The following is a 12,534-nucleotide window of genomic DNA, read 5'->3' as shown; positions in this document are numbered from 1 at the left end:
TGTATATACCCAGAGTACAGTGAGTGCTAACTGACTACTTAGCACGTGAGCCCGGGGGTGAGCTCTCTGGCCCCGGGGACCTTGGCAGCACAAGGACTTACTTTCTTGTAAGGACACTTGACAATTTGGCATCCTATTAAGTGCAGCATTAGTATATTTCAAAGTTTAAAAGAGACCACACTGTTTTGAACATTCTAAAGCCTTTATTTAGCATCAGGTAGATTATTTCATTATAACACTTGTTAACTTCAAGACAGCCATTAAAATAACTTACTGGCAGCTACCTAAGGCCCCCTGGAGCAATATCTCAGTCTGGGGTTGGGTGGATAAATACCGTAAGATTAATGTACCCCAATTAAAGGGGCAAAGCTACTGTACAGTAGGTCTCCATACATATCTTAAGTACACAGGTGCCTTGCAAACTTGAAATGCACAAGACCTCCTTTTATATAGTCTGATACTTATAATACATGAGTACAACTGAATTTTTCTGGTGGCATTTGCCACTGGGAGTTGAAGCATTTAAAAAGGTTTGTCATTATGTAATGATGGTGACTAAAAATCTATATTTCTAGGGTATTTTTGTGAATTGCTAGGTTTTATACATATTTTCAATTCAAACATGTACAATTCAAACATTTTAATTCTAATGACATTAATTATAGAAAATTGTAAAAGTAAAATCAGAGCACTAAAATAAGCAAATGAAATACCTTTTCCAGTTTAGAATTTTCAAATCAGGAATATCTCTTCTGAACATTCAGGCATTTTTTTTTTCTTTTTAGAGGTGGGAAGGGGTAAAATTGAGAGGATTAGTAAGAAGAAAAGCCATCTTTTCAAGGCAGTCTTTACAAAATGGCATAACCTCTATATTTGAGCATGTAAACATATAGGAGAATTCTAAACATTTCGAAGTTAAATCTAAAACATTCAAGCATGACAGCCTAAAAATATTCAAAATAACTTGATTTGGGTTACTATATAATTCTATAAAGCTAAAGTTACATTTAGGTATAAACCTTCAGTAAATATGGCAACAGCAACCATCAAAAAGCATATTCTCCAACAGCTTCCCATACCTCTATATAAAACAGTATTCCAAATAAGCGTGTTTGGATGGCAAAATTACCCATTTTTCCAAAGACTTTCATCACCAGTATCCACCTTATGCCCTACTTTTGTTGGGTGAAATGCAAGTTATCATGAGAGGATTTTTTTCTCTTTTTAAAAGATGAGTAGAAACCAAAGAAGAAAATTTTAAAACACAGGTTTAAGTCTTATCTGTAAGATTAGCCAAATGCCCCAACTTGTCTATGTTTTAATAAATGTCAGGCAAATTGAAGTAGTTTCTGTCCCAGTAGCTGCCCGAGTAAAGCCAGTCCTGGGCTCCGCTGTAGGGATTAGGACCTTGATGGAACCACCTGTTTAAAGAGGAAAGACAAGATTTATGGGGGAAGCTGTTTCTGATCACAGGGTCCCTGCTGCTTCACTCGCTTGCAGACTCCCCTACTGCAGCGATTCACTTTGTTCTGTGAGTTAGGGATTTCCAAAGAGACTTTTAAGTGCTTTTAGAGAGCACGTATATAGAATAATTTTCCGAAGTATGTAATGAGACCACCCAAAAGGTTTAAGGATTTTTCCACAGCATTCAGCAACAGTACTTGTCTAATTGTTCACCTAGGCCCATTCCCTAAAAGCATTCTATTAAGCAATGGGGAATAAGGAATTAGAATACGGAAATTAACTTTTACCTCTTACCTACAGTAATATGAAGGTGCCTGATTCAGAGTAAATGCCACCCCACCACCAAACTCTTAGCTTCATTTTACAAATGAGGAGCTCAATGTCAGAGAAGTTAAATAACTTGCCCAAGCTAGTCACTGATATCAAAGTTGTTAAAGACCATGATTTGTCAAATATACTGTTACACATAATCCACTGAAATTAATCTGATCCAAATCTTCCTGGGTCTTCATTTTCTCCATACTAATAGAGATTCATAGGCTGCATCTAGCTTTTAACATCTTTCAAATTCTAGAAAGAGCTGCCCTAATTTTCTTGCCCTTTAAAAAACAAGTCATAGGGCTTCCCTGGTCGTGCAGTGGTTAAGAATCCGCCTGCCAATGCAGGGGACACGGGTTCGAGCCCTGGTCCAGGAAGATCCTACATGCCGCGGAGCAACTAAGCCTGTGCGCCACAACTACTGAGCCTGCACTCTAGAGCCCATGAGCCACAACTACTGAAGCCCACAGGCCACAACTACTGAAGCCCGCATGCCCTAGAGTCCGTGCTCCGCAACAAGAGAAGCCACTGCAATGAGAAGCCTGCGCACTGCAACGAAGAGTAGCCCTTGCTTGCCGCAACTAGAGAAAAGCCTGCACGCAGCAAAAGAGACCCAACACAGCCAAAAATAAATAAATTCATATAAATAAATAAATAAATAAATAAATAACAAGTCATCCATTTTCCACATTCCCAGCTTTCTCTGGGTAATGGAAATGAAAAATTATTTGTTCAAAAGGTTCAAATTTCATTTGTATAACATTTTCTAATATGATTTAGTTTTCAGTAATATTTATGAAAACAGTTTCATATCTCTTTGTCATTCTTTCCAAATAAATTGCCTCTAAAAATATTTAACAATTAGAGTGAGCTTAGATTTGGTTGATAAGTCCCAAGTGGTCCTATTAATCACTGCAGCAGCACTAAAAACCCTAAGACACAAAAAATGCTTCAGATTAGGCTAATTCCTTGAAGCCTGATACAGTAAATGCCCACTAGGCCAGATTTTCTAGAATATTACATATATTATTTTGCTTTTGGGACTTTTCCCTAATTAGAAAATTTAGAAGTCTACTTTAAATGATCAAGGTATGTGTGTTTCAGACTTTGGTAACCAAGCTGGAAATACTTTAAGGGACCACTGTTTGATCAAAGTCACAGAATTTTTGTCTAATATGAAGTATACAATTTTACTCCTTTTGGTCTCAAAAGTCCACGTAGTAAAAGCACTTCTGTAGTCAGGCTTAGTAAAATCAAGCACTTCAGAAAATCAGGTAAATCAAAATCAAGATAACCAAAAATAATTCTAAAAATTAACCAAGCCTCAGGCCTGTGCCACAGGATTTCTTCCATACAAAGTGGACAACTGGAAAGTCAAGTGCAAAGAGACTGTGCAGAACAGTAGATTCAATAGCAAAGAACGTTTTTTTGTTCACACATAAGCCAAGCACTCTAAAGGCCATGTCTGCAAGGCCTCCCTTCGGGGAGCACTTCTTGGAGAGAGTTGCAACATGGCACTAAAGATGGGCACCTCGGATCTGAAGGTCTGATACTAGGGATTAGAGTTTCTCTCAACATCTAGTCTCTTAATTTCCAGCACTCACGTCTGGAAAACTCTGCTGCCATCAGCGTACCCCCTCCACATACAAAAAAGTCCATGCTGTCTTTTCAAAGTCTTATTAAACATTTTAGGCAAGCAGAGGCAAAAGAAAAGGAGGGAGGGGGGCGAGGAGATATCTTTGTTCTTTGTTACCCTTTAGTCAGTGTTTCTGAGTCTACAGAGTCAATGGGTCTATGTCAGTAAAATAACATTAGATAAAATATTAATTCTGCACGATGCTTGCACTGGGGGAAGAGATGACTTCATCAATTTTTTTGGCCTCACCACCCACCTTCTCTTCAAATCCTGTGTCTATCGCCAGTCCCCACTCTTTCTCCCCACATAACCCCACTTATTAAGGTCTCTGGGCTCCTCTAGGAAAACAGAGCAGGATCACAAGCAGCCATTTCCATATGCAGGAACCACAGTTTAAAGCCTGAACAATCCCAAAGCTGGAACTCTTTTCAAATGAGTGAAACTGGTATCAACAGGAAAGCCAGCAGCTTTTAGTGTGGAAGAACTGGGGACAGGTTACAGTAAGGTTCTGGGTTTGATTTCTGAGGGCTGGTTTCAGCTCTACTGGGCAGAACATGCTCCTTTACAAACTGCCCCATCCCCGCCCCGACACAAACTGAACCAAGCTGTTCAAAAAGCACGTTATCAGCCAGGAGAAGACCCATCAGTGAATGCCACCTCTCACCACTACCGGAAAAAGACTCCAAGCACATATTCATTTGGACCAAAGGGTCAGTAGGGTCATTTTTAAGGTCTGTATATTCACATAAGAACTACTGATGCTAAGAGACAGCAGTGGAAGCAAGCATGTGTTAAGGCTCCAAAGTGGAGCTCACAAACGTAGCTTCTAGTTTTTATTTTCAGGCTACCACAGAGCTGTCTAAAGCTCCTTGCTTTCTGCACGTAAGACTTTACCTGACAGTAATACTTTTCTCTTACTTTGCACACTTGAAAATGTGGCCAGAAAAGTAAAGGAGTTAATAATTAGAAATAGGGAATCCCCTGGCGGTCCAGTGGTTAGGACTTGGCGCTCTCACTGCCGTGGGCCCGGGGTTCAATTTCCTGGTCGGGGAACTAAAATCCCGCAAGCTGTGTGGTGTGGCCAAAAAAAAACAAAACAAATTAGAAATACAGTACAAAGTGGGTTTTCCGCAGAAGAGACTAGAAATAATGATTAAAATCTATCAAATCTTTTAGAAGGGATTGCAGTAAAGCAATGTGCTTTCGGTTTTTGTGGTTCTTTCTAATCATGGTCTGCGGCATATTTGTCCTTGAGCAAGTCTCTTAAATGAAATACACCAGCATTTGGTTTCTTCACATACAACGAGGGGACTTCCAGACTAATGGCTTTCCAGTGGTTTCCCAGATCCTGCATGTGTGTGGGTGGGAGAAGGTGAGCCCTGCCGCTCAGCTCTTGTCCCACCCGAGCAGCCTGGTGGCCATGTGTTCTATATTTGCAGATTCTTTACGTGTTCGTTGGCAAAAAAGATTTTTATGCTAACAAAAAAGTCCAAAAACCACAGGACTAGATGCTATCTAAGGTCATTTCTAGTTCTAATAACTGTGTAAGACGCAAAAGGGCTACAAAAAAATATCTACTAAACTGCTTGTGAAATTATGCCCATATTGGCTCTGAAATTTATTTAATAACTTTGAAAAATGGGACAACGGTTTCTATTACATAATATAAATGTAGAAAATGTTTTTATTCTATTCCTATTTACAAGAGATTCTATTACTCAATACAAGTGACTAAGTAACTCCTGATTCTTAAAAAGAACAAACTTTCAAAACTTGTAAATTTTATTGCCCAGTTTCTGTTGCTGAATGGAATCCAAGATGTCACTTTAACAAATCGTATTTCCACGACATGTCAAATCCCTTGTGTTTGGAAGAGTAAAGGCATTGTCTAAATATCCTTGATACATGATATATGTATAAGCTAATAGCCCTGTAATTAACTCATATTATAAGCAAATGGCTCTGAACCTATTTCATGCCAAGATCTGTAACTCTACCTTCCCTCTTAAAAATAGAAGGGACAGTGTTTTGCTGGATAAGGAAAGACAGTTTGCTTAACTGACACTTACCTGTGGTAATCGTGTAGGAATATTTTAACCTTAACTTCCTAACAGTCCTTTTTCTTGGCACACATGCGGCCCTTTCAGCTTGAACTTAGTCAGTGGAAAATACTTGACAACTCGCAGGGCACAGTGAGCCAGGCTCTGCAGTCCCATGTCTGCCAGCCGCACCGCCCCCCCACCCCCGCCCCTCATCGCACCTCGTCTTCCACTCCTCCTCCGACTTGGACCTGCTCTTGCGGGCCGCTCTTTGTTTCTCCTCAAGGCGCTTTTTTTCTTCACTAGCTTGATCTAGAGTCAGCACATCAGTGAAAACCGTTACTCTACACGTAGAGACTGCCAGGCACAGCACTCAGCACAATCCCTTCATGGAGTCAGGTAGCAGCACATCTCCATTTTATCAGAACACGAACACCACGAAATTTATCCTGGCAAAATTTTAACATATCCCCAAGTTCGCACTCAAGACCCGGTCCTCTCCTACAGCTTTTGCCCTTAACAACCTCTGCATTTACCCAAGGTGCCGGTTTATTCTTAAGGCCAAAAAGAATCATGTTAAAATGCTTCAGTGAAAAATTGGGTGGAAAAACTGAATACACGTGAAAATTTTCTAAATTCTTAGTGAGACCTCACACAGCTCCTCCAGATTCCATTCATAAGAAATTCAAACCATTTTCCAAAGCGCTGTTGCACTGTCTCACTGATAATTCACAGGGAGGGTCAGTGTTTAGTTAGGGCAGGGTTTCTCAGCCTCGGCCCTGCTGACACGCTGCACCCCATGATTCTTCACGGGGGGCTGTCCTGGGCACGGCAGGACGTTAGCAGCACCCGGGCCCCCATCCACCAGATGCCAGCAGCAGTTCCCCAGATGTTTCAGCCAAAGTCTCTAGACTCGGCCACAGGTCCCCTGGAGGAAAAACTGCCCCCATTTTGAGAACCACTGAATAAGAAGAAATTTAACAGCACGAAATAAAATGTCAGAATTAACCAAGGCCAAGCACTTCTTTGAGGCTCACAAGGTGCTCTTTAAATTCTGAAATATGTAGTGAAATAACTAGTCAGAATGTAGTTAAAAGTTGATAAATGTGATATTATTGTCCCAAATTCTCCACTGATATGTAAGATATGCCTCTGGCCATATGTATTACATCAAATTAGGGAGTATCACTCAGACAATGAAATATGAGCTGCTAAGGTCCACCTCAGATTTCCAAATTTAAAACCAAAGTTTCTGAATTTAAATTGAATTTTAATTTTAAAAAAATCTCTAGAGACTTCCCTGGTGGCACAGTGGTTAAGCCTTCATGCTCTCAATGCAGGGGGCCCAGGTTCGATCCCTGGTCGGGGAACTAGATCCCACCTGCCACAACTAAGGAGCCCACGTGCCACAACTAAGACCCGGAGCAGCCAAATAAATAAATACTTTTAAAAAAGTCTCTAAGAGAGACTAAAGATGGTTGTGCTAACATACAAAATGCTAAGTGCTAACATACTAAAATACTGACAGTGACCCGGAGTAAAACCAACCACCCTCCTCAAAGAAACCAATCTTCACTGGTGCCGCCATCAGGTGCTAGTTACCTATTTCCCCATTTTCCATGGCTCTGATGTCAGGACGTAGCCTGCAGTCTGTCTTAGGAATCACACTCTCCATTTCCTTGTCTACTTCATTCAAAACCATTGCAAAGCTAGTGAAATTATACATCTGAAAAGAAGAAAATGTTCAAATTAACATATACCAGGGCATAACGCAGAATGAAACCCTGAAGGCAGAAACAGTTGACAATGACCCCCCTGTTCGGTGGTGACGACAGTCGGCCTTTCTCAGATCACACATCTCAGTGTTTTCACCCAAGTCTGCGCCACCTGTGGGAATCTGTCTCAAAGAAAGCCCCCCAGCAGGCCTCCCAGCATGAGTATCTTCCACCACCATCACCTCGAAGGAGAGCTACAAGCAAACCCAACATTCTCCGTTCTTCATCTAAATCCTGACTTGCTAGATCTGGCTGCCCCACCTTGTATTTAACGACAGTCAGTCTTGCTGCTCAGTAATTGTTAAGGAAGCCCCCGAAGCCTCACGCCAAGGCGTCCTGGCCAGCCAGACACCAGGAGGCCTGGGTGGCAGGAATGCCCCGTCCCGGGTTAGAAGCCGCAGAGGGACGACTTAGGAGCTTTTGATGACCACCCGCCTCCTCCTGGTCCCACCTGGGCCGGGGAAAAAGCACCGCCAGAGTCCAGTAAACAGGAGGCCGCGCTCAGCACGCCCAGCCTCACCTGGGTCGAATTGGGAGGCCGCGGGGCTATTCGCCACAGGAGGACGCTCCCAGGGATGACAAACACACTCTCGGAATCTGGCATTGGCATTTCATCTGACTCCTCAGAAGCGCTCATCTGGAAGAACCAACAGATGAACAAATGTTTTCAAAAGAATATACTTACAAATTGTAAAATAAGCACCGCTGACTGCACAGCATTAGGATGTAACCGTACGAGGGCCGGGGCACCATGACTTTCTCGTTCTCACATCCTCACCTTTCAACACAGGCCAGGGAGCCAATAAATGCGGGCCTAGTGAGTAAGCGCTGGGAGCCTCGTGAGCCTTCTGTGTTGTCTCATTTAGGGTTCTGTGCATTCAAGCCATTATCATCACCATCATCATGCCTTTACTATCATGTTGTAATATTTTTAAAGTTTTTTTTTAAAGCCAAAATAACTCATTTAAGTATTGTCTGGAACATTATGAGAGCAAGAAAAGGTTAAATTCTTGGAGCATTTAACTAAATTTATCAACAACACAAACCAGTAGGGATCCTGAAAGCATTCTATAAAAAGAGGATTTAAAACGATGTAAGGCTAGGGGCTTCCCTGGTGGCTCAGTGGTTAAGAATCCGCCTGCCAATGCAGGGGACACGGGTTCGAGCCCTGGTCCGGGAAGATCCCACATGCCGCAGAGCAACTAAGCCCGTGCACAACAACTACTGAGCCTGCACTCTAGAGCCCGCGAGCCACAACTACTGAAGCTGATGCTACGCAACAAGAGAAGCCACCACAATGAGGAGCCCGCACACAGCAACGAAGACCCAACACAGCCAAAAATAAATAAATAAATAAATTTATAATAAATAAATAAACAAACAAAACAAAAAGATGTAAAGGCTAAAAAAGAAACTAACACTTCCTCTGGCTGCACCACCCCCCCCTCCACCCAACCTGGCAGAGCTGCTAGCAGCTCTCTGTATATTTAGTCCTTACGTAATAAACCCATAAAGTGTTTTTTTTTATATAATGTTTTTTAAAAATTATTTATTTTTTATTTATTTATTTTTGGCTGTGTTGGGTCTTCGTTGCTGCGTGCGGGCTTTCTCTAGTTGCGGCGAGCAGGGGCTACTCTTTGTACCGGTGCATGGGCTTCTCATTGTGGTGGCTTCTCTTATTGCAGAGCACGGGCTCTAGATGCGCAGGCTTCAGTAGTTGTGGCTCGTGGGCTCAGTAGTTGTGGCTCACGGGCTCTAGAGTGCAGGCTCAGTAGTTGTGGTGCACGGGCGTAGTTGCTCTAAGGCATGTGGGATCTTCCCAGACCAGGGCTCGAACCCGTGTCCCCTGCATTGGCAGGTGGATTCTTAACCACTGCGCCACCAGGGAAGCCCACCCATAAAGTTTTATATATAAAGAATTTAAGCCTTTGGAAGGCTAAGTCATATTCCCAATGTCACAGTTACCAAATCTAGAACTACCGGCTGAGATATGCAACTTTAAAAACAGCAGCAGGGAAGGGACAACACTGGTGACGAGCTCCCCAAGGCATTTAAATACGCTCGGGAACATCAGAAATCCACGGTGGCCGATGCACACGGGAGGCGAGAGCAGACACAGGGTGAGCATGAGGCTGACTTCTCTCTCCAAGGGGCAAGGCCGTTTTTCTACAAAGACTGACCGGGGATTTATGGGACACGAGGGGGATTTTCTGGAATTTCGCCAAGGCCCTCCTCTGCCACCCCCCACCTCTGTAAAAGGAGGACGAGGCCATGTCTTCACCAAGCTGCCTTGTGTTGGCTGAGCCACTGCCCAGGAGTTTGGGTCGGGGCCTGGGATCCTGGAGCATTCCTTCTCCAGCCCCGTCAGTCTTGGGGTCGCTGCAGAGAAGCATCAGTGCACCCCCCCGAAGGAAGGAGAAGCAGCGGAGACCCAGGTGGAGGAGGAAAGCGGACTGTGCGCAGAGATGGAGGCAGAGGGAGGGGAGAAGGACCCAGCCAGGGAAGTGCCACTGCTGTCAACTGCGCCAGCTGCTCTGTCCCCGGGACCCTGGTAACTGGTTTACAAAGAAAGCCACTCAGACATACACCTTCTTTTTTTGAGGAAGGTTAGGGCTTCCTAAACTCTTGCATGTGTAAGAGTCACCTGAAGGGCCCCAGAGAGCTCGACACGGCGGGGCGAGGGGAGCCGGGAGCTCTGAGACGGTGCTTCGGTGGCTGGTGTGATGCTCGGAGCAGACGGGGCCTGAGCTGCCTTCACCAGGAACCCCTGACCTCCGTCAACTCATCTGACATGTGGGTGCTACTGCTGTACCCATTTTACAAATGAAGGTGCTGAGGCGGAGAGAGGGTGGGAATCTGCCCAAGACTGAACCACTCGGAAGTGGGAGAGGCGGGATTCTAAGCAGAGCTCGTGCTCTGAACCGTGATGGCCGTTACTGGAAAGTAATCAGTCCTCCGACGCTTCCTGTACAAGTAGGTGCAAGCTCTCTTTAGCTCAGTCTGCTGAGCGGTCCAGCCTCCCGGGGCCCTGCGACGAAAACCTGTGGCCTCACACGGGGAGAGTCTAACGTTAAACTGTCCTGTTAGGAGAACGCTTAGTAAGAGGAGGACAGCCGTCCAGGAATGAATCCCTTAACTGCGATGCTCTCAGCTTCAGGGATCTCGGATACAAAAGAGGGCAACACAACTGTTGCAAGCATGAAAACGTACGTGATCATTCTGGGTGAAATTTCAAATATTCAAATGATCTCAACTGCTAATGCACATAAACAGAAAGGAGGACAAGGACATTGGTCTCACTAAGATGAACTCCAACGTTCCAAAGCAACGTGAGTTCTATGCCGCGTGTATAACTAACTGCATGGCACACACCCATACTCCACGGGAGATTATGTCAAACATTTGCTACCAAGGCAGATAATTGGTTCATTAAGAAGGTTCAAGGAGAAAAATTACACGCATTAGCACCAAGTATAAAAGGTCACACTGTGACCCGCTAACAGGCCACTTCCAAAAGGATTAGTACAAATTTAAAGAGTCCAGTGATTCCTTTGATACCACCTTCTGGGATGTTCACCTGTTTGCTGTTCTTCTTCTCTTCAGTATTTTTCTTATCATTTTTTTTGTAAGCATCAAATGTGGCAGGGTCAACACTGTATAAACATTCTGTCCACTTCCCATAGAGGGCACAGAGCTTCTTTTTGCTGTCAAGAGAAACTGATGTTTAGCCAACAATTAAACCAGCGTTTTGCTGTAATTGAATATTATTATAAAGATGCTTACAAATCAGATTCTTTAAAGAAATAAATATTTCCTTGCAGAAGAAAGTTTTTCAATTTACTGAAATGCTTGTTTCCTAGGTAATGGCAGATTTTAATAACAACATTTTATTTAGTGAACGACACCTATACTAGTCAGCATTTAAAATGGAAACTTTACCTTTTATCTTGAATGTAGCCTTCAACTTTGTGTAACTCCTTACCAAAAAGGCCACATGGCTTAAAATTCAACACACATTTGTCCGCAGTCCTGTAAAGGAGATAGTGAGCTCAGGTTACCGTTCAACACAGAAGCCGTAGGAGAGAGCAGTGACTGTGATAACCTTTCTAGTAGCAGCTGCTGTTTACTGACTTTCTAACGCATGCCAGGCTCCACACAGAGAGTATCATAATTAATCCATAATCAGTACCAGACCCACCATGGAGAAAACGTAAAGCAAGGTTCATAAAAAATAAGGGACTTGTTGCTATGGAATGAATGTTTGCCCACCAAATTCATGTGGTGAAGCCCTAGTCGCCCACGCGAGGGTATTTAGGGGTAATTAGGTCATAAGGGTGGAACCCTCATGAATGGGATCAGTGTTCTTCTAAGAAGAGATACGGGGAGACGATCCCTCCCTCTGCCACACAACGATTTGAGAAAACGGCCAACTTCAAACCAGGAAGAGGGCCTTCAACCAGCATTCAATCTGCCAGCACCCTGACCCGGGACTTCCCAGCCTCCAGAACCGTGAGAAATAAATGTCTGCTGTTGAAGCCACTCGGCCCATGGTGCTCTGTTACAACAGCCCGAGCCGACTAGGACACTGGCCTAAGGTCACAGAATAGGATTTGAATCCAACTCTTTTCAACTTTCGTGTTTCTCCTGCCACCCGTCCCCACGTGAACAATGCAAGCTAATCAGGATCAGCAAAATAGGCTGAAGGAGGCGGGAATGAAGATTCCCCAAGGCTGCAGAAGCTCTGAATTCACCAGTCTCCCCTAATCAGAAACTTTAACATAAAATCTGTTCATTAAATAGATGGGCTTTATTTACTCCAGAGCTATACTGCCTGGTTCTTAAATTATCATCGGGCTGTACTAGAACTTTTTGAAAAAGACTACTGGCACCCTCTGATGACAACTGAAGGGATAGGGGAGGATGATGAAGCATCTCACTTGTGGTTTGTGATCTCCACGTTGCCGTACTGCTCAATCCAGAGTTTCCCCACAATGATGTTATGTACACAGCAGGTAGGATTTGTCCACGTATATGCTTCATTGTGTCTAGAGAACAAAAAGAAAACCAAAGCCCAGAAAAATAACTGAGAAGTGTTACTCTGTTTAAAAAGTGCATTTGCCTCAAATGCTATTACTCAGGATAACACATCAGACTGCTGGAGATGACTAAACTCTAAGACCGTAAAAACTCTGCTGGTGTTAATCACAGTAAAATAGGTATCATCTGACTACTCTTATTGTTTCTTAAAAGGATGCAAAAGCTTAAGAAAAAAATTCTATCTTTTTACCAAACTCCAAATTAA

The 12,534-nt window shown here is 43.4% G+C and overlaps 1 protein-coding gene across 7 annotated transcripts in view; it reads right to left on the bottom strand.

Moving 5' to 3' along the window:
• Positions 1 to 183: 183 nt before the first annotated feature.
• Positions 184 to 12,534, bottom strand: part of OSBPL1A (oxysterol binding protein like 1A) — a 231,915-nt gene continuing 219,564 nt past the window's right edge. For 6 of the 7 annotated variants that reach the window (XM_061170288.1, XM_061170290.1, XM_061170289.1 and 3 more), the window contains 7 exons: positions 12,170 to 12,277; positions 11,172 to 11,261; positions 10,810 to 10,936; positions 7,753 to 7,869; positions 7,060 to 7,183; positions 5,679 to 5,769; positions 184 to 1,421 (listed from right to left, as the gene is read on the bottom strand). In XM_061170288.1, the coding sequence (XP_061026271.1) occupies positions 1,319 to 1,421; positions 5,679 to 5,769; positions 7,060 to 7,183; positions 7,753 to 7,869; positions 10,810 to 10,936; positions 11,172 to 11,261; positions 12,170 to 12,277 (760 nt within the window). In that variant the 3' untranslated portion in view covers positions 184 to 1,318. Of the gene's footprint in view, positions 1,422 to 5,678; positions 5,770 to 5,826; positions 5,907 to 7,059; positions 7,184 to 7,752; positions 7,870 to 10,809; positions 10,937 to 11,171; positions 11,262 to 12,169; positions 12,278 to 12,534 lie in introns of those variants that run through there. The other variant, XM_061170291.1, reaches the window with a different exon arrangement.

The sequence above is a fragment of the Eubalaena glacialis genome, chromosome 15 (genome assembly GCF_028564815.1).
Source record: "Eubalaena glacialis isolate mEubGla1 chromosome 15, mEubGla1.1.hap2.+ XY, whole genome shotgun sequence".
Taxonomy (NCBI): domain Eukaryota; kingdom Metazoa; phylum Chordata; class Mammalia; order Artiodactyla; family Balaenidae; genus Eubalaena; species Eubalaena glacialis.
Note: the sequence above shows the minus strand (reverse complement) of the source record. Positions and strands in the feature narration are given on the sequence as shown.